The sequence below is a fragment of the Marmota marmota genome, unplaced genomic scaffold, assembly GCF_001458135.2.
Source record: "Marmota marmota marmota unplaced genomic scaffold, marMar, whole genome shotgun sequence".
Classification (NCBI taxonomy): domain Eukaryota; kingdom Metazoa; phylum Chordata; class Mammalia; order Rodentia; family Sciuridae; genus Marmota; species Marmota marmota.
The window spans coordinates 549,826-575,254 of NW_026000196.1; the positions used below are offsets into that span (position 1 = coordinate 549,826).

At 41.1% G+C, this 25,429-nt stretch overlaps 1 protein-coding gene across 11 annotated transcripts in view; it reads left to right on the top strand.

The window, feature by feature from the left end:
- Positions 1-25,429, top strand: part of Arnt2 (aryl hydrocarbon receptor nuclear translocator 2) — a 174,463-nt gene that overhangs the window by 94,494 nt on the left and 54,540 nt on the right. For all 11 annotated transcript variants that reach the window (XM_048790158.1, XM_048790159.1, XM_048790157.1 and 8 more), the window contains exons 6-8: positions 10,511-10,613; positions 14,592-14,657; positions 14,984-15,069. In XM_048790158.1, the coding sequence (XP_048646115.1) occupies positions 10,511-10,613; positions 14,592-14,657; positions 14,984-15,069 (255 nt within the window). The remainder of the gene's footprint in view (positions 1-10,510; positions 10,614-14,591; positions 14,658-14,983; positions 15,070-25,429) is intronic.

The window sequence follows — 25,429 nt, forward strand, 5'->3', positions numbered from 1 at the left end:
GGGGGGAAGATACCCGTGGGAGTTGTAATTCAGCCACCTGCCAGTTGTGGCAGCTTAGCCTCCACAATAGGTGTCATTCAGAACAGAGCTATTGGAAACCCACTGTGTGAGGTTCTCTGACCTGGGGAGCATGGAGATGCTCAGCCCCTGGCCAGAATTTATAATCTAGGAAGAGAGGCTAGCCATCTGCCTAAGTAGCAGTAATGGTCAGTGCTGTGGTGGGCAATGTACTAAAAGGCTCTCTCAGGTTCCCAACCCTGGTTATTCAGACAGTAATCTAATTAGTGCTGTGAAGGGATTTTGCTGACGTAATTGAAGTCCCAGATCAGGTGACAGAAGGGAAAGTCACAAACATTCAAAGAACAAAAATAATTTAATAAGTCATTACTGGTTTTGAAGATGGACTGGGACATGAGCAAGAATCTGTAGTGACCTCCTAGAGTGATCCTCACCCAGCAGCCAGCAAGGAACTGGGCACCTCAGTCTGACAGCCACAGGGAACTGGATTCTGCCAAGAACTTGAAAGGGCTTGGAGGTGGATTCTTCTCCAAAAGCTTCAATAAGAGTGCAGCCCATCCAATCCCTTGATTTCGTTTAATAGAGACCATTGGTATAGAACTCAGTTAACTGTGAGCTAATAAGTGGATATTGTTTTAAACTGCTCAGTTTGTCATTTGCTACAACCCGTAGACACTAATATAGGTCAAGGGCGTTTAGTGGCATTCCCTGGGTCACAGAGGATTCCTAGAGGAATAGGACAGGGTCCCTGCTGTGAAAAGATCACAGCTTGTCATGACCATTAAATAGTTGGATATGGATTTGAAATAATGGAGCAGCATTATGAGGTAATTATGAATATCTTTTTGCTAACAACAGTATGAAGAAGAAAGGCCTTCTTCATGAAGCAGAAATTTGAGAGAGGAAGAATTTTCTTATAGATTTCTTGTGATTTCATTTTCACATTAGTCTCCGTGTGTTCATAAGAAGTTGAGCCTCTGAATGTGGGTCATGGAAAGTTCTTGGTGTAGTGTTAGACTTGGAGTAGTTCAAACCAGAATAGTATGAGGTACAGCCAACTGCTCCAGCTGGGCACCTGAGAAAGCATTTCTTTAGAAGAATGGAGCTTTCTCCCCCTATCCTCTTACTGAATCAAACTCAAAGAAACTTAAACACTGAGTTGCCAGGTCCAGCTGCATCCCTCCTCCTGCCTGGGAACTAGATACTGCATTGATAGCAGCATACCATTTCTTTTCCCAGAGGACCTTTTGGATTTCCCTGTACTGTTAAAGACAAAATATAGCTCTATTTAAAAGTGAGAGAAGGAGGCTTGTTGGCCTTGGATCTACCTGAGTTTCTTAACCTTCGTGGACTGGCATCTATATCTCAATGATTCTTTCTTTGCTCTTTGCTGCCACTTTGCAAAGAGTGAAGATATATATGTAATTTTTTTGTCCAAGTCAGCAGGCCTTGAGAATGAGAAGAAACTCTACTAATACATATGCTGGGACAATAAGCAAAAGTCAGGATTGTCCTTGGCAAAACCAGAAGATGTATTTGCTCTAACCATGTCTACCCCAAGAGAAGCTGCTGTGCCTATATCTCCACCCAAATACAGAGGTGAAACCATTCCCATGAGTCTCCTAGGAATGGCCAAAACAGGCTGGAATGACCCAAAGGTTTCTATTAAATCAAAAGGAGAAACGGAAAAGCAATAAACAAATATACAGGAAGAATTACCAAACCAAACCAAAACCAGATTTTCTAAGTCTAGATCTCTGATCTTGAAAGAGACACAGGCTGGCCACAGTCCCTTGCAGATGGCTAACCTCCTGATTCTCACTGCCCATCTGCTTCTGTTTGGTGGGTGCTGCCTATCTTCAGTGGGGAGCAGGCTCCAAGCCTCTGAGAACAGTTGATTCTGCATACAGCAGGGACTCTACAGCCAGGCATCCCTTGTTCAAAATCCAGGTCCCCAGTTCTAAGCTATGAGATATTATTGGCTGAATTATTAGTGCTTCTAGGTTGTTTCCTCATGGGAAGAATAAAGCCTACTTGGGGCTGCTAAGGAGGGAGCATTGCTGGGAATGTCTACCCAGGGCATAAGCAGATAGGACCTACATTGTCCAGAGAATATTCAAAAACAATAATAGAACCTCCTGAAAGTTAATCTGCTTTTTATTACTACTGTGCCCCAGCAATTCTTGGCATATCAATGATACAATATTTTTCTTCTCTGAGTCGGATTGCCCTTCTCCCTGCTCCACTTTGGTGCACCACTGTGACCAATTTCCTAGGTTATTATATAAATCAAACAAAATAGAACATGTAAATCTTTCATAATACCTGGGCCTTAGTAGAGTATCAGTGAGGGAGACATATTCCTTTGTCCATCCTTTTCTGTCAAAGGCCAGAGAACCTCATATTAAGAGGCTTGATTTCAAGTGACAGAGCTGAAGTTTAGGCATACGCAAAAAAGACAATTTATTGGTGATAATGACTTGAGCAGCAGTAGAGTACTCTGTTTTTTTTTATTTTACTACCTTTTTAGAATTAGTTTTATTCTTTCAGACCTAATTTTCCATGAAGCTGATGATGATCATTGCTGCTAAAAAAGAAAAAAAAGAAAAAGAGGGAAGGTAGCTAAGTTCACACTTTGCATGTGGGGGACTCTGATTGGATCATGTTTAGACTTGGGACCCATCCACATGGGCAAGTTACTATCATAGGTCCAACTTGTGTCAGATGCCCAGTCCTCAACTAATTGCCATGGTCAGGGAGGTGGGATCTTATAAAAAGGTAGCAGCATCTTTTTTAACTGTCAGAATGAAGGAAAATAGCATGGGATCTGTTTCTCAAAAATCTTTGCAATGGAGTTGGTAATGGGTAAATGGAATAGCAGATGTCCCTCTACTACTCTATGGATACCCAGAGTCCCTTCCTTCATTTGGGAAAAAAATAGTTTGGTTACAGCTTGAGAATTGAGCTATTTATACCCTTAGCCATTTCTAAATACTTGCCAGAGATAATGAAATCTGAGGGAAAAGTACCCATCTGCTGTGATCTGAATGTTGGTTCCCCACCCCCCAAAAAATTTTTCCATGCTGAAACCTATCCTCGGTATGATATTATTAAAAGGTAGGTTCTTTTGTTCACAAGGGCCTAACGGGATGGACACCCTTATAATAGAGAGCTGAGGAAGCCTGTTTGCCCTCCTACATTGGGAGGATGCAGTAAGAAGATGCCATCTATGATGAATGGGTTCTTAATAGACAGCAGATCTGCCAGTGCCTTGGTGTTGGACTTCCAAGGCTCTAGAACCAAGAGCAATAAATTGTATTATTTAGAAGTTACAGAGTCTCAGGTATTTTGTTATAGCATCCCAAATAAACCAAGATGCCATCTTTAGTGGTAGAAGGCCCATTCTCTCCCAGGTTCATTTGTCACAGCCCATGGCTCTGGAGTTGGTTCAGGAGCAGGCCTCAGGAACAACACTTGGATTCCTATGCTATGGTGGGTGTTCTTTTTACTGTGTGCACAGCTGCTGTGGCGGCTGGGGTCAGCCTTTTGAGAATGAGAACATATTGTCACTGGAACAGTGACATCTTCCAGCCTCTGTGTCCCCCTTTCAGGGGGCCCCACAGTTTTGGAACCACATCACATATTGTCCGTCATGGGGCCACTGCTTTGTTTTTGTTGTTAAACATTTTTTCTTGCTTTCTTCTTACTATCTTGGTTTTCCTCCTTTTTAAACCAAGATAAAATGTTTCCAGTTTTCTTAAAGATTCTTTTGATGAAATGATTCTAATTTATATTTGTTTTTCTCTTGTAGCCTGGGGAGCATTTTTACATGCACACAGTCTTCTTTTGTGATCTTATCCAAGACAAACTTTTGATTCTTCTTTTTTAAAAAGTTAACTGCTAACCAAAATCATACTTTAAAATCAGGTTACTGAAAACAATTGTGGGAAAAGATGCTCTGTTTTTGGAATTTTTATAATCATTCTTCTAAAGCAGGAATCAGAAAATGTTTTTGGGGGGGCCAGGTAGTTAATATTTTAGGCTTTTTGGTCTGCATAATCTGTTACAATTACTTAACTTTATCACTATAGTATGGAATTAGCCATGGATAGTAAATAAATGAATAAGCACGGCTGTTTTCCATAAAACTTTATTTATAAAAATAAGATGGTGGGCCAGATTTGAAAGTATAGGCTGAAGGCTATAATTTCCTGACCCCTCTTTTAAAACATTTTCTACTTGTCTGGAAAAATTATAGTTAAAAACTTTGAGGTGGTATGAGTCATAATTTTTTCCCCTTTTTATGAGGTAGAAAAACTGAATGTAAGTGTTGACAGTGGGTTCATTGTGAGCTTTAAAGGTAGAGTAGCCTATTAGTATTGATAGCCTTAAAAATATTTGATACAATGATCCCATTGTGGGGAACCTACCTTAAATGGGGTGTGTGTGTGTACATAGATGTTTCACCACAGCATTATTTGCCATATGAAAAACATGGGAACAACTTAATTATCCAATAGTAAATTATTCATTCAAAATAATATTATAAAGCCCTTAAAATTAGGTTTGTGACAAAATCCTCATGAGTTTATACTAAGTGACATGGAATGGATAAATACATCCTTGAGACCTCTAATCAACTGAAATACAGAGCAGATTGATAGAAAGTGTACCAAATGTCAACAGTGTTTTTTCTGTTGAGAATATTATTTGGGATCTTTACTTCATGAGTATGCAGAGATACTTTTCTAAAAGATCATGTTAGGCACTATAAGGAGGAAAATGAGTAGACCAAGTTCTTCTGCCTTTTGTGCTCAGGCAGTGTGCTGCATGATTCTAAGCCAGAATGCCCTGTTTCCTAGAGAAACCAAGAAGCAGGGCCTGGGCTGGGCCAGTGGTGGCACATCATGGATATTTAAATGTAAAATTTCAGGTGGAGCAGTCATAAGTGACCTGAGTTCCCAATCTGGTGGTGAGAACAGGAGCCTGCTGAGAGGAGAGGAGACTCTCCAGAATAGAGGAAGGAGATCAAGTGCTGAGTTGGAGGTGTTAGGTGGATCTTCCACATGGATGCCAAGACCATGTAGGACTTGGAATCAAGAGAAAGAGTGGGGGTGATGAGCCAGGGTCTTAAGTGAGGGAGGATTGACTTATTAGCAGGTGGACATTGCAGGTGTTGTGAGTGGGGAAGGAGCAGGAGTAAGAGCAGAGTAGAGCAGCTTTGGGAGGGGCTGGGGACAGAGGACAAGAGCCAGCTTGTCTCTGGCCCCATGACCTATGAGTGTAAGAGCAGTGACCTCCTCTCTATAGAAGGGGCCACTGCTGGAAAGTAGAGCATCAGTCTGGCTGCTGTGTGAGAGCGACAAATTTTCTGTGAGGAGTCGAGGATGTAAGAGTTGGCTTCTCTCAGGGTGTGCACTTAGAAGGCACCCTTGAGAGCATTAGGAGGCAGGTGAGCAGGGGCCTTGGAACAGGCATGAGTACCCAAAGAAGAGGTGGCCAGGGTGGCTGGTAGTTTTAAGCATCAGACAAGGAGAACAGGATGGATGATACAGGTGGGATCATCTCAGAGACAGGATTATGAAAGAACGAGTTTTCCCAAGCCCAAGGATGGAGATGCAGGAGGGACCTTGGGAGGATCAGCGTTGGCCTAGATTGGTTGTGCCTCTATAGAGATCCACAGGGAGACAGCCCTGGGAATACAGACTCATTGTTCTAAGTAGGCCCAGGTTTCTATGAGTCAGAAAAGAAGGTTAGGGGTGGTGTAAATACAGCCATGTCTCCATGATTGCTTCCCTGTTGGGAGCCCCATTATAAGTCAGTCCAGTACCCTATGACCTGTGGACAGAGACTGATTCACATCCCAATATGTCAGTTCACTCACAAGCTTTCAGTAACACGTCTAGTAGACGAAGTCAGGCATGCTTTCATTCCAGAGGAGCCTAGAAATGGGGCTCATTGTGCCCAAGGAAACCAGAGAAGCTTGCAGAGAAATAAACGTTGAAGCAGTTGTCTCTCAGGGTCATGACAGCAAATCATGGAAATGTGTTTTTTCATTTCCTCATGTTCCACCGCTCATGTGCTACACAGCTGTGATTTATTTTCAGAGCACACTTTGGAATTTGACAGACCTTCATACTGGCCCGCTTCACAGCTGAAACCTGTAGATGAGAAATCAAGTGACAATTTACACTAAAAGGGCTGTAAAAAGATACTGTCTGTGAGTGAGACAGACAGACAGGTGTCAAAAACCTGAAGCAACAGAGAGCATAGGACCAGCAAAGCTCAGGTCTCCTCCGCAAAGCTATGACCCTTCTAGGCTGAGCTCCTGGCCTCTGGTTGGAGTAGAGTTTTGGAGTACACACCTGGGTTAATGGTGAGCACATCAGCAGTAAGTATGATGGTGGTTGCTGGTGTTGGTTTGGTGCTGCGCATCCTACAAGCCCTGGGGACATATGAGGAAAACACCTCTCAGGAGTGCTGCAGTGCTGAGGACAGCGGGCTGATGAGGCACAGTCCAGGACCACAAGTGCCAGACAATTCTAGGACAGAGTGGTAGAGCTGGCCCAGGCAGCACAGCATGCTGCAGGATGTGGACCAGGGAGGTGGCTGCCCTGTGTTGCACACTTTGTTCCTTTACCTCCTTCTCCATTTGGAACAGTGGGACCCAGGCATGGGGAGGTATCTTCAAGGCCCATTTGATTTAAGTGACAGGAACTCATTTGAGTATCACAAGGGGTGGTCTCCAGTCACTTTCTCACACTTACTCTACCTTATTGTTGTCCATAGCACTTACCTCCTTTCAAAAATCTATTCTATTTTAGTTTATTCCATTTCATTCTGTTCTTTATTTTTGTTATTTCTCTTACCCATTAGAATGTAATGGGGCTGGGGATGTAGCTCAGTTGGTAGAGTGCTCGCCTGGCATGCCTGAGGCCATGAGTTTAATCCCTAACACCAAAAAAAAAAAAAAAAGAATGTAATTGCTTTTGCCTGTTTCTTTATGCTTGAATCATTACCTAGCAGGTTACAGTAGCTGATCGAATATTTATAAGGAATGAGGTGAAATGACAAACAAAGGGAGTGGGCTGCTGAGGGCAGAGGGAGCTTCCAGAAGGCCCGGAGATATGAGAGGAGCAAGTGCATGGGGAGTAATGGGTTGACAGGAGCAGCCTGGGCCTGAGTGGAGCAGTAAAGAGGCATTTGGTGAGAGGGAGGTATAAGGGTGAGCAGAGGCCAGCTTTCATAATTTTATATAAGACTGCAGGATAGATTTCACTGGGACTCATCAGTGGAGAACATGAGAGGTTTTCAAGAAAGGGTGATATGACCATTTGTTTTAAGTCTGCCATGTGGATGTTTGTCTCCTGTGTGCAAACCACTTTCATGTAAACTGTCTAACATTTTGCAGAAGAAAACCTCAATGACCAGTGAGTCTGAGTGCCCAAGGTCTCAGAAATGATAGGACCATGATAAGTAGCAATGCAGAGGTCAAATTGAAGGGTGCAAAACCTTGGGAAGGGACATCCACCTTGTTGCAGCCATCCTTCCAGAAAAGCAGTGAGAAGGACAAACCTGAGGCATGATGCAGAGAAAGTAAGTGCATGGGCCAAAGGTGAATGGGAGGTACACTGACAGAATGTTGGTGACAGATCAGATGTTAGAGTGAGTGTTTCATGTTCTTTATATAATAAGCATTTGTAGAGCATTTTCTCTGAGTCATCCATAGTAGTCACATTGTAATTCATTTAATGCTCACAACAACCATCTAAGGAAAGTACTATTATTTCTTTCATGCTACAGATGTATCACAGAAATGTTAGGTAATTTGCCCAAAAATCACACAGTAAGTAAGGGAGGCTGGTTATAAATATAGGTAGGTGAGCACTAAAATACATGCTCTTAACTGATAATTTCAAACTTAAACAACTGAGTAGTAATGGTGCAAGTGACTAAGGTAGAAATTGTGATGAAAGACAAGTCTAGTTTTGGAGATGTGGATTTTAAGTGTCTGTGAGATGCCCAAGACACATAGAAACTTCCAAGAGAGGTCTATCTGTGTTTTTAAAAATAATAATAATAATTGATGATGCTTGTTTAAAATGATAAGTAAGCTGGAAGTGTTGGCATCTGTCTGTAATCCAGCAGTTCAGGAGTCTGAGGAAGAAGGATCACAAATTCAAACCAAGTCTCAGCTAATTTAGCAGGGCCCTAAGCAATTCAGTGAGACCTTGTCTCAAATTTAAAAAAGGGCTAGAGATGCAGCTCAGTGATTCAGTACCCCAATCCCTGGTACTAAAAGAGAAAAAAAGGTAAGAAAGACGCTGTTCAAGAGAGTCAGGGTAAAAGTACAGGAACTGTTGCAATAGGGTATTTGCCATTGGGTAAAGAGATCAGACTCGACTATGACTCCAAGAAAGACAAGTGGGGATTCAGGAACAGCGTGGGGTCACTAAGAGGAAACATCAGGGGTAGAGAGAATTCTTGCTAAACTGACTCAACAGAATTCTTGATAAAGTCAGGCTAAGGTGATAAGATATCAAGGGTGGTCAGTAACAAGGGTGAGGGACTTTTGCCAAACTCTGTTAGACAACTTCCTGTTATCGTAACAAAATACCTGAAATAATTAACCTGAGAAAAGGTTTATTTTGACTTGTAGTTTTGGAAGTTATAGTTTAAGAATGCATAGATCCATATTTTGAGCCTCTGGTAGGGGTGATGGATGACCATATGGGCAGGCAGCACGTGGTAGAGCACACCAGCTCCCCTAGTTATTGAGCCAGGAAGTAGAAGGAAGAGAAAGAGATTGGGCTCCCACAATCCCTGTTGTGGGCACGTCCCTAGTAACCCAAGGACTTCCTACTAGGTTCCACCTCTTAAAGGCTCCACTGCCTCACAATAATGCCATAATGGGGACACATGGACCTTTGGGAAACACTCATCCAAACCATTTCACTGACTTAGCAGAATCTTTCTGAAACCAGCTTCTTTCTATAAGTACAAAGAGGGAAGCCCGAGTGTAAGCCTAGACAGACGGGGGTTCCAAGGAGCAGCCTGACCACAGTTTTGGTCAAAGGAGAGAAGCCTTTGTCTGCTGGAGACGCTCATCTCCCTGTCATTAACATGTACGGGTAGTACAGTCAAGGATTACCAGGGGTTTATGGGAAACAGTGGAAAAGAAAAGGGCTAAGGCTCTGGGAATGCCGACACCACGGCCAGCAAGGGCTGAACTGAGGAAGAGAAACCATCACCTTCAAAGGTGTCCCAAAGAGGGCCAAGTCAAGAAGAGAGACAAGATGGAGAGGAGCTTAAAGGTATTTGTTAAATTTGACAACAGAGAGACCTGTGGCCTAGGCTAGACAGTATCCGTAGGACTGTAGTGAATGAAGGCAGATTGCAGTGCGCTGAGCCTTCGGGAGGAGTGGAGGTGCCAATGGTGACTTGGATGGAATGCTCTAACTGCAGATGGAGAAGGAGGGCAGGAACTTCATGGTCATCATATATTTATGTTTGCTTTTCTCCCTAAAATGAAAGAGATGTGATGATGTTTAGATACTGGAGAAAATACACAGTAGGGAATGGAGAAGCTAGAAATAACTGAGTGGAAAGAGGTTGGGAATGGAATAAAACCCCACTGGGGTGTGGAAAATACCCTGAGATACAACACTTTCTCCTCTGAGAGGGGAACAGGTGGGTGATGGAGGCAGGGGAGGTGGAGGGACAGATTGTATGCAGCAGTGAGAGATAAGATACTCAGTGAAGGCAACTAGATTTCGGACTCAAATTTCCATGTTGATGGCAGTGTTATTGCTGATGTTCAGGGTGTGTTTTAGAGAAGTGGGTGAAACTGCCTTTGAAGTATACAGTCAGATTCCAGTGGTGTAGTTCTAACCAACAAAGGAGATGGATGTTTGTTGCTAGAGGTGTAGACGTGGGGTCACCAGTCTCCAGAAGTGACCACCAAAACCTTGGAGTGGATAAAATTGTACAGGGTACTGATGTATGAGAAGAAAAGGTGGTTGAGAGCAAAAGAGCACACAGGGAAAGAACAGAGAGTGCTGTGCAGGAAGGCAAGAGATGGCAACATTTTTGGAAAGGGATCAGTGTGTTAGTTGTGTAGAGCTCAGCAAGGCAGTTGGGAAAGTGCATATTACATTTAGCAATGAGGAAGTCATTGGTGACCTTGGCAAATGAGCTTCCATGGAGAGATGGAGGAGACAGCCAAACTGGAGTGACTTGAGACTATGGAATCTGACAGCAGAAATGGCGAAGTATAGATTGTTCTGAAGAAAACAAGGCATTTTAAAGTATGTGGATTTCATCGCTCTGAGTTTCCTGCCAAAGAATGTTGGGAATTCTAAGAAACAAACAATTTGTGCAGCCCCACTTGTCCTCATTGGCAGAGCTTTGGAGAACACTCTTCCCTACCTCTCCTCCTCCATCTCCCAATCTAAGGCTGAGGCTGATGCCAATGTCCTTCTCTTTCTCTTAGGCCGGATCCTGGACCTGAAGACAGGGACAGTCAAGAAGGAAGGGCAGCAGTCATCCATGAGGATGTGCATGGGCTCACGGCGCTCCTTCATCTGCAGAATGAGGTCCGTTTGGGGCAACAGAGGGCTATCACTGTGGTGGTTTTGCTCCTTTCTGATCTACCATTAAAACTCTTGACTAATCACCAGGAACAGTGTCGCACACCTGTAATCCCAGCAACTTGGAAGGCTGAGACAGGAGGATAGTGAGTTCAAAGCCAACCTCAGCAACTTAGCGAGGACTTAAGCAACTTAGTGAGGACTTAAGCAACTTAGTGAGACCCTGTCTCAAAATGAAATATAAAAAGGGCTGGGCATGTGATGCAGTGGTAAATAGCCCTAGGTTCAATCCCCAGTCCCAAAAAGGGAAAAAAAAAAAAAAAAAAAGCCCTTGATTAATTCTGCAAAGGTCACACATGCTGATTTGGTTTCCTTCCAATGACTTCATCTTCTCCTCCTGAGCCCAGGAATATACAGACTCCCTGATCTGTGTTACATCCCTCTTTGTCTGGTTTTTTACTATCTTCTGCCTCTTCTTAGATTCGTGACCCCTCTTGCTTGTATGTTTTAACTTTCTACCCATTCTTCATGATCCTTCTCAAATCCAGCCCCTCCAAGGTTCCATATTTCTCAACATGTGTATTAAAACCATCAACTCCCCAGTATCTCTTATATCTCCTGTGACAATTCATATGTTTTATTGATCTCTAATATATCTGTCAAATTGTTGATTGATACTCTATGTTTAAATATCTTAGCTTCATAAATCAGTTATATGTCCTGAAGCCAAAAGCTTTGATTTATACCTCTTTGCGCCTCTTTGACATCTTTCAGAATGTTCTGTACATGCAATTATCCCTCATGTTCATGGCAGTTGATTCCAGGACCACTTACCAATACCATAATCCACAGAACTCAAGACCCATATTTCAAATACCATATATAGTATTTGCATTTAATCTGCATGTATCCTCTCATGCATAAGTCGTCTCTAGATTACTTATAATTAATGAGTGTGATGCTGATGCCATTCATTCATTCATTCATTCAGCCAACAAATTTATGCAGAGGGACACCCTATGCTGGGGCTTCCCATGGTATGGGAAGCCAGTGTTAACTAAAGCATATGGACCTGCTTAATACTTATTTTCATGGGAATGTACCCAATAGACAAAAGAACCATGTTAGTATATGTGTCAGATGGTGGTGAAAAACACCATCAGCATAATGGAAGAAAAAAGGCAAATTTGGGGAGTGGAAATAGTAGGCCTTGTTGGTCTACCTGTTGTATAGGGTGAGTAGGGACAGGCCTTATTGATCAGGTAACATTTGAGTAGAGACCCAAAGAAAGTGAATGAATAAGACATGGAATATCTGGCAAAGAGGACAACTGATAGAGTGCTAAGCCCGTGCAAACACACTGAAGCTAGATTATTCTTGCGTGTTCAAGGAACACTAAGGAGATTACTATGTCAGAAGTAGGTAATAGGGGAGAGTCATGGTGAGAGATGGCAGATGTTAGGTCATGTTGATCTCAAAAGATTTTAGCTTTGACTCTAAATGAGATGGGAGGTTATTAGAGTTTGAGTATAAGAGTCAAATGTTCTGAATGACATTTTAAAAATTGCTCTGGCTTTGTGTGGAGAATAAGCCTGCAGGGGAGAAGGCTAGAAGCAGAGACTACTGTAATGATTCAGTTGAGAATAGTAATTGTAGTAAGCAGTGCTCAGCTTTGAACATATTTTAGAGATAAAGCCAGGCTGCAGGTAAATTATGAGAATATGAGAGAAGTCTGAAATGTTTACCTGCCAAGTGGAAAAATGGAGCTGCCATTTACTAAGATGGGAGAGACAGTTAGGGGAGCTGGTTTTGGATAGAGGGCAAATGTCAGCCCTTGAAAGATGAAGATGCATGTCAGACAGCTAAATGGAGACAATGACTAGGCAGTTGGACATGAATTCTGGAATCCAAAGGAGGAGCTGAAGATAATGTGCTTGGGGATTTTTGAGATGATATTGGAAGCCACAAGAATAAAATGGCATGAGGTCACCTGGAAAGTGTGTGTCGACAGGAGATCAGGGAACTGTTCCTGTGCACTCCTACACCAGGGAGGTAAAGGAGAGCCCACAAAGGAGACTTGGGGCACTGAGGCAGGTTGGGGACAAAAGAGGGCCAAGGAAGTTTCTAGAGAAAGACTGCCAAATTCTGCCAATGAGTTCTAAATAATAGAAGGAGAAACAGCAGGAGCTGGAGATGTAAGCAGGTGAGCAAGGCTGATCTTGGCTGCCTCCTCCAAAGTAGGCACCTACCCAGCCATCCCTAGTACATGATCTCGTAAGCAGACTCTTCCTTAGCACCTCTTCTGACAAGACTGCCTGATTCTACACCCATCCTGGGTTACCCCCCCCCCATCCCTGCACAATCTGAGCACCCATCCTCCCCATCAAGCTGCCTGACCCTGGGGATATTCTAGTTCTCAGGTCTGGCACCATGGAGCCCTCACTAATGTCACTCTTATCCAATTCTTTGCTGCTGGAACCAGGACTTGCCACTTGCACATTTGGTGGGTACCATGAAGTTCCATACGATAGATGCTTTAAAAGAATTAAGTAGTTTCTCTATTTTTTGTACTGGGGATTGAACCCAGAGACACTACCACTGAGCTACCTCCCCAACCCTTTTTACTTTTTATTTTCAGATATTGTCTTGCTAAGTTGCCAAGGGTCTTGCCAAGTTGCTGATCTGGCCTCAAACTTGTGATCCTCCTTCCTCAGCTTCCTGAATGACTGGAATTTCAGTCCTATGCCATCACACACAGCTAGAAATATAAATCTTCAATGCATCATCCAAGCAATGCCCTTCTGAATTAATTGCTTGGAAGTGCCATAGTGTGCCATTTGTCTTAGTAGCCCGTAATGCCATTACCAATGTCCTTTCAACCAGATTCCTACAGTCCCCTGCCTGCCCTGGCATGCCTCTGGGTGCTTTTTGACGTGCCAGGCTATACTGCCTAGATGGACCTGAGAAGTAGGCTGTATTGCTGTTTTCTGAAAGTATAATTTCTCCTCCAAATAAAACAACTTAATTTCAGCAAGACACAGGGCAAAGTCTACCAGTAAAGGGCAGAGGACCATGCTGGCATCCCTGGGCAGCACTGTCATGGATTGATCCTGCTGTGAAAGCCACATTAATTCTGGCATCTGTCCAAGGTCTCAGAGTATAATTGGGCTCTCATCTTTGCTATGTTAAAAATTAAGACATCAGGATGTTAATTGCCGTGTGGTTGGGAAGTGGAAGTGCATGTATTGAGTGAGTATGCCAAGCAGTGGTCAGAACCTGGCCACAGTCCAGGCCTTGGATGTTTGATGCCTAGATATTGAGAGGATTATAGAGAAGGGAGGCAGGAAATGACCTACCAGAGTGGGCAGTGTGATGCCTCACATCTCCTGGCTCTCAGACAGGGACCCATAGAAAGACCTGATGCTATACCTGTTGGCCCCTCGCTCTCACCCACCCCTGCCTCAGCAGGCTTCCAGCTGTGTAGTTAGAGCCAAAACATTACAGGGAAGGAGGGAGAGTTTCTACAGCTGTGATGCTAAAGCCTGAGAAGATGCTACTGTTCATCAACTGGCAACATCTGTTTCCAGTTGCTGTGTCTGCTCAGGGCTAAAGAGACACTGCTACTGTCAACACCCACTTCTCTCATTTTCCTTGAAGCCTCCCGGTTCCACTGCAGTGATCTGGTGGAACTTAGCGTGGCTGTGTTTCTCCAAGAGTCTTTTTACAGGTTTCCAGCTCTGGGCTGGGCCCTGAAACTCTTTCCATGTATATTGCAAAGTGAGTCACACTCTCCTTCCTCTGGTGACAATCAAAAATCCAAAGGCATGCTAGCCTGCTTCTCCACTTTGGAAAGAAATTGGTCACAGGTTTCATCTGAGTAAATATATAAGTGTCAATTGAGGGCCATGTATTTGACAGCAGCATTATATGCTTTAAAAACGTATTTGGGTCTTCACTCATTCTAACACATTTATCAAATCTTAGGTGTGGAAATGCTCCTTTGGACCACCTTCCTCTTAACAGAATAACCACCATGAGGAAAAGATTCAGGTCAGTATCCCTTTCTGATGTATATTTTGAGGTTGTTCTGGCAGATAGCTTCAATACCCTAAGCTGAGGAGTAACCCAGCTTTAAAAGAGGTCTGAGTATAGAGAGGACCAAGAGACAGTGGCTGAAATGTGAAGTGGGAGTTGGTGGAATTCATTTGGAACTGTCATACCACACAGAAGGAGGGAAAAGAGGGTGGTGGGAAGTTGAGATTCAACGTCATAAAGATAGTCAAGGGAACCCAATAGCTTAGATGCCAAAGCAGTCATTGACACCCTTGCCTCACTCACATGTGTTAACAATAATTTCACAAATGTTCTTTCTTTAGGAATGGCCTTGGCCCTGTAAAAGAAGGAGAAGCCCAGTATGCAGTGGTCCACTGCACAGGATACATAAAGGCTTGGCCACCAGCAGGTGAGCTTAGCTGCAAATGCAATCCAAGTGTGTATTCACTACCATTAACATGGTATCCTGAGAGGAACATATTCTTAGAGGCAGAGGCAGGACAATCTTATTCTCCTTTGTAGTTAGAATATAGTGGTCTTTGTCATTGGGAAAAAACTGCTGTCTGAAACAGAGATTTCCAGAAAGAGCTCATTCTACAGAAGTCATCAGAGAGAGCCTTTACAACTCATTTCTAGGTTCTGTCACCCACAGCCTTCTGTAAAGTCAGAGTGGCAAATTGAATTCCAAATCATCAGAAAAGTACAAATCAAAACCCAAGAGTACTCTTACACTCATTAGGATGATTAAAATAAAAGGTAATAACAATTGGTGTGGCTGTGGAGCAATTGGACCCTCGTACATTGTTGGTGAGAATGTAAAATGGTGCAGCCACTTGGAAAAAGAGTCTGACAGTTCCTGAAAATGGTAAACAGAATTACCAGATGATTCGCAGTTTCACTGCTAGATATCAATCCAAAAGAATTGAAGACCTATGTCTTCAAAGAAATGTATACGTGAGTGTTTATAGCAGCAGCAGCATCATAATGTTCAAAACAATGAAAAGATTTGAATGTGTGCTAACAGATAAGTAGATAAATAAAATGTGGTCTATCCTACAATGGAATACAAAACAGCCATGAAAAGCAGTGAAGTACTGATACGTGGTTTGTTAACAAACTTTGAAATTATCATGCTAAGTGAAAGTGTCTAGACAAAAAGGCCACATGTTATATGATCTCACTTAAACCAAAATGTCCAAAACAGGCAAATTGATCAAGATAGAAAGTAGATTTCAGGGAGAAAAGACAAGGCATGACTGTGAAACGGCACAGTAGTTTGGGGGGCGGGGGGGAGTACTAGAAGTGTTCTAAAATTAGATAGTAGTGATAGTTTCACAACTTTGTAAATATACTAAAAACTACTGAATTGTACACTTTAAGATGGTAAATTTTTTGGTATATGAATTGTATCTTGATACACTGTATATGGTGGTGGGCTGCTGGGATCAAACCAAGAGTCTTATGCATGTTAAACAAATACTCTACCACTGAACTATACACCCAGCCCAATAATTGTTTTTAATCAAGAGCATATACAAGTCAGACCATGTGTACTGTATAAAGTACACTTCAGTGAATGTTTCATTTAGCTTGAGAACAATGTATATTCTGTAGTTGTTGGATGGAGTGTTTTCCTAAATGTCAATTGTATCAAGTTGATTGATAGTGCTGTTAAGGGCAACTATATCCAGATTGATTTTTTTTTTTTTTTTTTTTTTTGCCTACTTGATCTACTTGATTTATCAGTTATTGAAAGAAGAGTGTTGAAGTCTCCAATTGTGATAGAGTATTTGCTTATTTCTTCTTGTATTCTATCAGTTTTTGCCTCACATATTTGGATGCTCTGTTTTTTTGGTGCACATATACTAAGGATTATTACATATTTGGGGGAAATTTTTCCCCTTTTATGTAATGCCCTTCTCCATCACTGTACTTTTCCTTGCTCTCAATTCTACTTTGCCTGAAATCAATATAGTTTCTCCAGCTTTCTTTTGATTAGAGTCAACCTAAGTGTGTTTTTATATTTAAATGGGTTTCTTATAAACAGTATATACTTATATCTAATTTTTTTTATCCACTCTCACAATCTGCCTTTTGACTGGTGTATTTACACCATCACATTTAACATGATTATTTATATAGTTTCATTAATAGTTGCCATGTTTCCTGTTCATTACATTTGTTCTTTGTTTCTCCCTCCACCCCCCGCTTTTCCTGCCTTTTCTTGGAGCATTTTGTATTTCATTTTCTTTCCTCTTAACATGTTATATTGCTTTCAAAATGTTTTCATTATTTGTCCCAAGTTTGAAGTACACATTTATAATTAATATGAATCCACATTCAAATAATGTTATGATTCATGGTAACACAGATACCTACTAACAGAGCACCCTGCCCCTTCTCATCCCTGATGATGTTGCTTTCATCCCCTGCACTTGTCTTTATCATCACACAGGACATTTGTACCATTGCTCCTTTGAACAGAGACCTATTAAATTAGTTAAGAATAATAAAAATGAAAAGTTTTATTTTACTTTCATTTATTCCTCACCAATGTTCTTCTTCCCTTCTTAATATAGACCTGAGCCTCTAACCTACATCATTTCCTTCTTCCTGATGAAATTATTTACTTATCTATTTATCTATCTATTTATTTATTTATGCTGGGAGTTTTAAAATTTATTTGTTCTTTTTCTTATACATGACAATATAATGTATTTTAACATATAATACATATATGGGGTACAATTTCCCATAATTCTGCTTATACATGATGTACAATTACATTGGTCATATATTCATATATGAACATATATGAACATTTCCCCTCCCTTCCCTTTATTCTCTTTTGTCTAATCCTATGAACTTCTATTCTTCTCTATCCCCTTCTTATGGCTAGTTAGCATCTGCATATCAGAGAACATTCAGCCTTTAGTTTTGGGGGGATTGGCTTATTTGACTTTGCATGATAGTCTCCAGTTTCATCTATTTACTGGAAAATACCATAATTTCATTTCTCTTTATGGCTGAGTAATATTTCATTGTGTATACATACCACATTTTTTTTATCCATTCATCTGTTGAAAGGTACTTAGTTTGGTTCCATAGTTTAGCTATGGGGAATTGAGCTGCTATGAACATTGATATGGCTGTATCATTATGGTATGCTGATGTTAAGTACTTTGCATACCAAGGAATGGGATAATGGGTCAAGTGGTAATTCCATTCCAAGTTTTCTGAAGGATCTCCATACTAGTTTCCACAGTGGTTTCACCAATTTGCAGTCCCACTAGCAATGTGTGAGTGTACCTTTTTCCCCACATTCTCACCAATATTAATTGTTACTTATGGTCTTGATAATTGCCATTCTGACTGGAGTGAAGTGAAATTTGTATTTCTCTAACTGCTAGAGATGTTGAACATTTTTTCATATATTTGTTGACCAATTGTATTTCTTATTCTGTGAAATGCCTGTTCACTTCCTTTGCCCATTTATTGATTAGGTTATTTGGTTTTTTGTTGTTGTTTTGTTTAGGGTTTTTTTTTTTTGGGGGGGGGGGTTGTGTGTGTGCATGTGTGTGTGTTAAGTTTTTTGAATTCTTTATAGGAGATTAATGCTCTAAGGTGCAGGTGGCAAAGATTTTCTCCCATTCTGTAGGCTCTCCATATTCTTGATTGTTTCCCTGTTCTATTAAAAAGCTTTTTAGTTTAACCCAGGGGCACTTGACCACTGAGCCACATCCCTACCCCTTTGTTTTTGTTTTTGAAACAGGATTCTGCTAAGTTGCTGAGGGCCTCACTAAAAAAATCTGAGACTGGCTTTGAACTTGCAGTCTTCTAGCCTCAGCCTCCTGAGTCACTGGAATTACAGACATGCACCACAATGCCTGGCTGAACAACTTATTTTAATATTTCTTGCAGAGCAGGTTTACTGTTATAAAATCTCTGGTTTTGTTCTTTGTAGAAAGCTTGCTTTCTTCTTAGAATTTGATGGAAAATTTTACTGGATATAGAATTCTATATTGGCAGTGACTTTCTTTCAATATTTTAAATATTTCACTCCATTCTCTTCTTGTTTACATGGTTGCTTATGAGAAGTCAGCATAATTCTTATTCTTGTTGTTCTCTGATTAGTAGTGTGAGTTGTTGTTTTTTTTGTTTTGTTTTGTTTTTTTCCTGGCTCTTAAAAGATTTTCTCCCTATATTTGGTTTTCAGCAGTTTCACTATGGTATACCTGAGTATAGAATTCTTTTTATGCTGCTTGGTGTTCTCCAAGCTTCCTGGATATGTGCTTTGGTGTCTCTCATTAATTGGGGAAAATTCTTGGACACTATTTCTTTAAATATTTATTCTGCCTTTTCTCTTTTTAATTTAAGTTTTCGAATTGTGCATGTTATAAACTTGAAATTGTACCACAGGTTTCAGATATTTATTCATTCATTTCTTTCTTTCTTTCTTTCTTCCTATTGGTATTTTAGTTTGGGTAGCCTCAAAATGATATATTTTCAAGTTAACTGATTTTATCCCCCCTCTCCCTACCCCCCGGTCATGTTTAGGATACTGATGGGTCTGTCAAAGTTGTTCTTCATTTTCTCTGTAGAAAATCATCATTATTTCTTATAATCTCTATCTCTGCTTACATTATCCATTTTTTCTTAACATATTGTCTACTTTCCCCATTAGAGTTCTTAATTTACTAATCATGGTTATTTTAAATTCCCCATCTGGTTTTCAAAAACTGTCACATCCAAGTCTGCTTTTACTCTTTCTTTGTCCCTTCAGACTGTTGTTCCTTGCCTTTTAATGTGACTTCTGATTCTTTGTTGCAAGCCAAAATATATCAGGTAATAAGAACTAAGGTAAATGGGCCTGTTGTGTAAGGTTTTATATTAATTTTGCTAAAAGTTGGGCTGTTTATAATGTTGTAAGTGTCAATGCTAGAAGCTATAAATTTTTCTCACAACGTTGTTTTTCTCCCCTACTGCCTTTGGATTTCCTCAAGAGCTCCTTTTTTTTTCCATTTAATCTTTTTTTATCATTGATTTTACTATTTTTTAAATACATGACAACAGTAGAATTCATTACAATACTTATTACACATATAGAGCACATTTTTTCGTATCTCTGTATATAAAGTATGTTCATGTCAATTTATGCCATTATATATGTACTTAAGAGCTCCTTTTTAAATAGAGTCTATGCCTTGCAGCTCCTCATCTGTAATCCACTGTTATATAAGAGCTCTGTTGGTGTGTTCTAATTGTTCTATAATCTAATGATTAAACCTCACTCTTTTAGTGGGTTTGTGTCCCGGGGCCAGGACATTTACAAATATATCCTCCTTTCCCTTCCCCTTAAGTTGGTTAGGAAAGAGATAGAGGCAGGAATTGGGTGGGGACCTTCCCCTGCCATACCAACATTGTTTTAGTCTGTTTTATATTGCTATAACAAATACCACAAACTAGATAATTTATAAAGAAATGAAATTTATTCCTCACAGTTTCAGAGACTGGAAAGCCCAAGTTCAAGGGGCCACAACTGGTGAGGGCATTCTTGGTGCATCATAACCTGAAAGATAACATCACATGGTGAGACCTTGTGCGCTTGAGTTTCTCTTCTTTTGAAGCCACTGCTCCCATTATGGGGGTCCCAACCTTATGAAATCATTTTCTAATTATGTCCTAAAGGCCCCACCTACAAATATAGGAATCATCAATGTAGGAATCTGGGGGTTGTGTTTCCAACGCATGAACTTTTTGAAGACGTTTTTAGACCATAGCAACTATAATATTATTATTATAATACACAAGATTATTCAGGCTGTTGTTTTCCGAAGACCTCAGCTAGTCTCAAGAACAGGGAGCTCTTAAGAGCCGAGACCTTAGCTTTGTGGATCCACACATGGCCTGGAAACTGCTATAGAACTGATCAGACCCAGGGAGTATGAAGGAATTCTCAGAAGCTGAGGCATTAACCAGCTACAATCAATAATGGCATGAGAGTCTCTGTGTAAGTGGCATGGATGCTCCTGTGTGATGTACAGGGGACCTGTCAGGTTTTGAAGTACTTGAGACACTAGATTTGTATTAGGAGGTTGCTTGGTGAAAGGAAAATAGGAACAAATGGACGTGGGCCCTTGGAGGTAGATTCCCAGCAGTTTGGTCCTCTCAGCACATGTGATGGACCCTGGCATGGCCGTTGTTAGACAAGACTCTAAGGGCTACAGGGTACAGTGCTCCAAGGAGTGCTTAGTCAGGCATGGTGGCACACATGTAACTACAGGAGACTCCAGAAAAGTGTGGCTAGAGTCTGTGGTCAGAAGAGGCCACCGGGAGAAAGCTTATAATAGTGCTGGTCAGTTCTGCCAAATTCTGCTTCTTAGGACTCATACCAAGGTGACCATCTCATTCTTACTGAAGATTTCTTCATTTGAATTGGTTCATTATTCTCATTATACCAAGCAACTTCCTCTTCCTCTTTCTGACCTCCAGATGCTCTCTTTCTTAACTGCTTTATTTGAGCTCAAGGACTGTGACCTCACATGAGAAAGGCCCTGATCATTGTAAATTCACTGTCAGAGTCCTTGTGGATGAGGGGGAGAAAGGAAGCTGAGGCCAGGACCACAGATGGATGGTCGCATTCCAGAGTCTGCAAAGCTGGTTCAGGATAAGTCTCCCTGAAGTTGCACATGACTGTGACTGTTAGTGATGGCAGTCACAGGGGAGTAGGGCTTATATGCCTTAAATTTTCCACAGTGGCCCTTGAAACACTGCCACATGAGAAACGGTTGAAGGAGCCAGCTAGATGTAGGTGTTTAGGTTGGAGAAAATGAGACATGATTTCTGTCTTCAAGTATTTGAGGGGGTGTCATATGAAAAAGGAATTGATCTCACTTAGGATAGTTCCAGAAGGCACAATTTAGACCAAAAGGGAAAAGTTAGTGGAAGGCAGATTATAACTCAATAGAGACAAATGAGCAAAGGGTACAAACATGATGTTCATAATGTATACACACACACTAAGCATAGGGGAAGATTTTTAACCTTGCTCTTAATAAGAACTGCAAGTTAAAACAATTTGATACTATCCCCTCTTTCCCATCAAATGACAAAAATTAGAAAAGATAAAATGTTGGTAAGTTTCAGTAAAATGGGCACTTATATGTACACCTAGTAGGACTCTTAGTTAGTACAAATCTTCAGTAGAGTAATATGGCAGCAGAAATTAAATGCCTTAAAATATACATTCCTTAAGATGGAAGGATTATACTTCTAGGAATGTATTCTAAGGCATTAGTCAGATCTGTGAATGTATTATGTTTAAGCATTGTCTATAATTGTTAAAACCTCTAATTCCAAGAGGGAGAGTTGGTCAAAAATGACATGGAACATCTGTGTGATAGAATACTTGGCAACTATTAGGGGGCATGCTTCTAAAAGATGTTTAAAAGCAAAGCAAAGTATTTAAAAATATTTAAAAGTAGTTTTTAAAGCCCCAATTTTATTTTTAAAATATAGGTGAATTAATCTATGCATTGAAGACTTACACATAGTATATTAATCACTGTTATTTCTGTAGATTTTTTTTATTTTTGCTTTTTCATTCATTTCTGCTTTTTCCAAATGTTTGCATAACTAAAAATCAGATAAAATCGTATTTTTGAGAAATCAATCTGAATTTTCTAAAGGGACATTCCAGACAATTGGATTGAGTGATTTACACTGAATTTAGAAGTTGTGTCTTTTTGTTTGTTTGTTTTGTATTCGGTTTTGTTTTTATCTTTAATTGGTTACATTTCTGTGAAAATAGAAAACAAGACTACCTTCATACACAGTGACTATGGCATGCTTACAAGATACTTAGTAGGCACTACCCTGTTCTGTGACCATTAATACTCTGCTTCTTGACTGAGAACTACATTCCTAGCACATGTAACACAGTTCCATGCTTATTGTTGAGATCCCTCAAGACCCAGGGGCACAATGTGTTCATCTTGCCGTCCTAGAGAATAGCTCAGAACTGTCACACGGTTTATATTCAGGAAGACTGAATGGATGGACAGAAAGAAGAAAGGTATCGAAGGAGAGAGGAATTCTTGCCTAGACAAAAGAAATAGTCAACATGGAAGGATGTTTTATAGAATCCAGAGGTTTTAGAATGCACTTTCCCAGGAATCTTTTAGGATGGGTAGAGACCGTCATCTGACCTAGATGAGGGGGCTGAAATGAAGTCATAGCATTTTCACCCTGCTCTAAGGTCATGGAATTGGAGCATTGGAGCAGTCTGCAACTCACTTAATGACTGAATTAAGTGTAAATTTACAGGGCTGCCACATCTTGCTCATGAGCTCAGGCTCCTTAATTATAAACAATGACTTGGTTGGGAAGTTCAAGCAAAAGTCCTGGTAAGGAAGTATGAAGAGTTATGGAAGCCAACCAGACTCACTGTGAATATCTAAAACTGACCTTGAAAAATTTATAAAGGTAAGCATCAGAGGTAGATTTCATGTTGCTAACAGGGGCTAAACAGATTCTTTAACAGCTCATGTTTTCTTAGGTCTGAATGGCTAACTGCATTTGTGGTTCTTCTTCCTGCCTACTGACTCCATGTTAAAAGTAAATGTCACAGTAGATTCTGATATATTCCAGAGCCCTTTCTGCTACACAGTAGCCTCTCAGCCTCACAGAAGTTCATACTATAGAATTCTTGTTTTAAATACTTGGGTGTGATTAAAGGAAAAGGAGAGTATCAAAGACAATAGTTCCCTTGTCAATTCCTTCAGTTGTTGAGTTTGTGAGAAATTGTCACACACATATCACAATGAATCCCATTTTTATGTAAAACTATCATGCACTGATTTTTTTTAAAAATCATCCATAACAGGTTGCAGTTTACATTTCAGGGGATGTGTTCAGAATCCCAAGGACACTGAAATTCTAAAGGTGTGAATCACCTACACCCCATTGTCACCACCCAGCACATTGCAGTTTCGCAGACATTCAACTTTGACCTGGAGTCATCTATAAAACAGAAGCATTCCTCTCCAGTCACCATCATTGGATCTGCTTGGTCCTTTTTGTAACAGTTATGGAGAATGTCCAATTAACTGGTGTGTGTGTATGCACAGGAGAGCTCAAGGAAAAGAGCCTTACCCGGAGCTAGTGACCTCCCTAGGATCCTCCAGATCTGGAAGGGGCTTGTTACTTGCACCTAGTGTGCTTTTCTCACTGGTGACGCTTTGCTTTTCTTGTCTTTGCTGCTAGACTTTCAGTAAGCGTTGGCTACAGCATGCCAGAGGCCTGAGGTCATGTTGGTGTTTGGCTAGAATCTGCTGTGGTCAGGCCAGTGCTGTCACTGTGCCCAACAATTCAGCCCTGCCACGAACTCATCTGTAACAGCCCTGCACTTCTTGCAGCTTGCTCATTGAATACTGTGTTGTTTTTTCACCACTTGAAAATCTCTAAAAGCTACTTCTCTGTATTGAGGCCACCAAGTCACAGCCTAGAACCCTGCTCTCCAGCCCTGAGCCTTTCTGTGGGGTAAACACCAGGTCTCCTGCTCAGGACCTCTCCAGACATCAAAGCCATGATCTTGGCCTGAGATAACAGGGGGGATCCATTTTGTAGGGTCACCAGTCAGGATCTTGATCTGCAAAATACCTGCAGGACAGCATTTTTCAAAATGCCTTACAAGATCAAAAGGATTTCATGGCCAATATAGTTGGGGAACTGCCCTCTGTATCCCCCTGCTAGCAATTGTCTTCCAAAGTTTTTTCTTATATTCTCTGAGAATCCTACAGTGATGAAAACTTTTCTTTGTTAAAACTATGTTCCCCAAATGTGTTTTACCAAAATTGCTTTTTTTCCCCCTGAAACTTACTAACGTTCCTCAGGGAACCCCTTGGAAGTAAGCTGTGAACAAGTGCCCTGAATTGCTTGCAGCCAGGAAATGGTTGTTTTCTTCCCCCTGTGTTTTGTGAAATGCAAAAATGACTTAATTCACATATGAAGGTGTAAGTCCAGGCAGCCTCTGCCCAGTGTTACTGAAGGGCAGTCCAACTTTCCAAATGTTTGCACAGGGTTAATGCAATCCCTGGTAAGAAATGAAGAAGCATTTATGGTCAGGACTGTGTTTCATCCCAGACAGCAGTTTCCAGTTACATTTCATTTGTGTTGTTTCTATTAGTCAGGATTTATTTTGTCCTGACATGAGGGAAGAGTCTATCCAGGAAGAAGATAAAGTAATGTAGGGCAAAATGAGCTTGTGCAGCCAATTAGGGAATCATCAAAACCTGCTAAGATAGCTGGAATTATCCTGTTCATATTAAAAAACCACTTTGATAAGTGTTGCAGCTCCTTCTAGGAAGCGCTCCCTCTGGACGGTGTTCCTCTCGACCCTGGCATCCAGCCTTGGCTGTGTGCCCCACCTGGAAGCAGTGTTCTGTTATAATACTAATCACATGGCATCATAATGCTCTGGGTCTCCATTTCCCACATGAGCTGGTAAACTCCTTGAGAGTAGGAAGCAGCCCTCATTCACTGCTTAATCCCTGGTCTATAGCAGAGTATCAGATGCATACCTGGTGTCTGGACCCACAGAATGTCAGAGCTCAGGAGAACATCAGTATCATCTCAGCCCCTCTGGTCTTACAGAGGGAGAACCTAAAGCCCCACAAAGTTCTGATTCTCAGCTCCACAGCATCCCGGGCCCTTGATCATGGCCCAGACCAGGCAGAACTGAGCCGCCCAGGGAGCCAGCTTGGCCATGC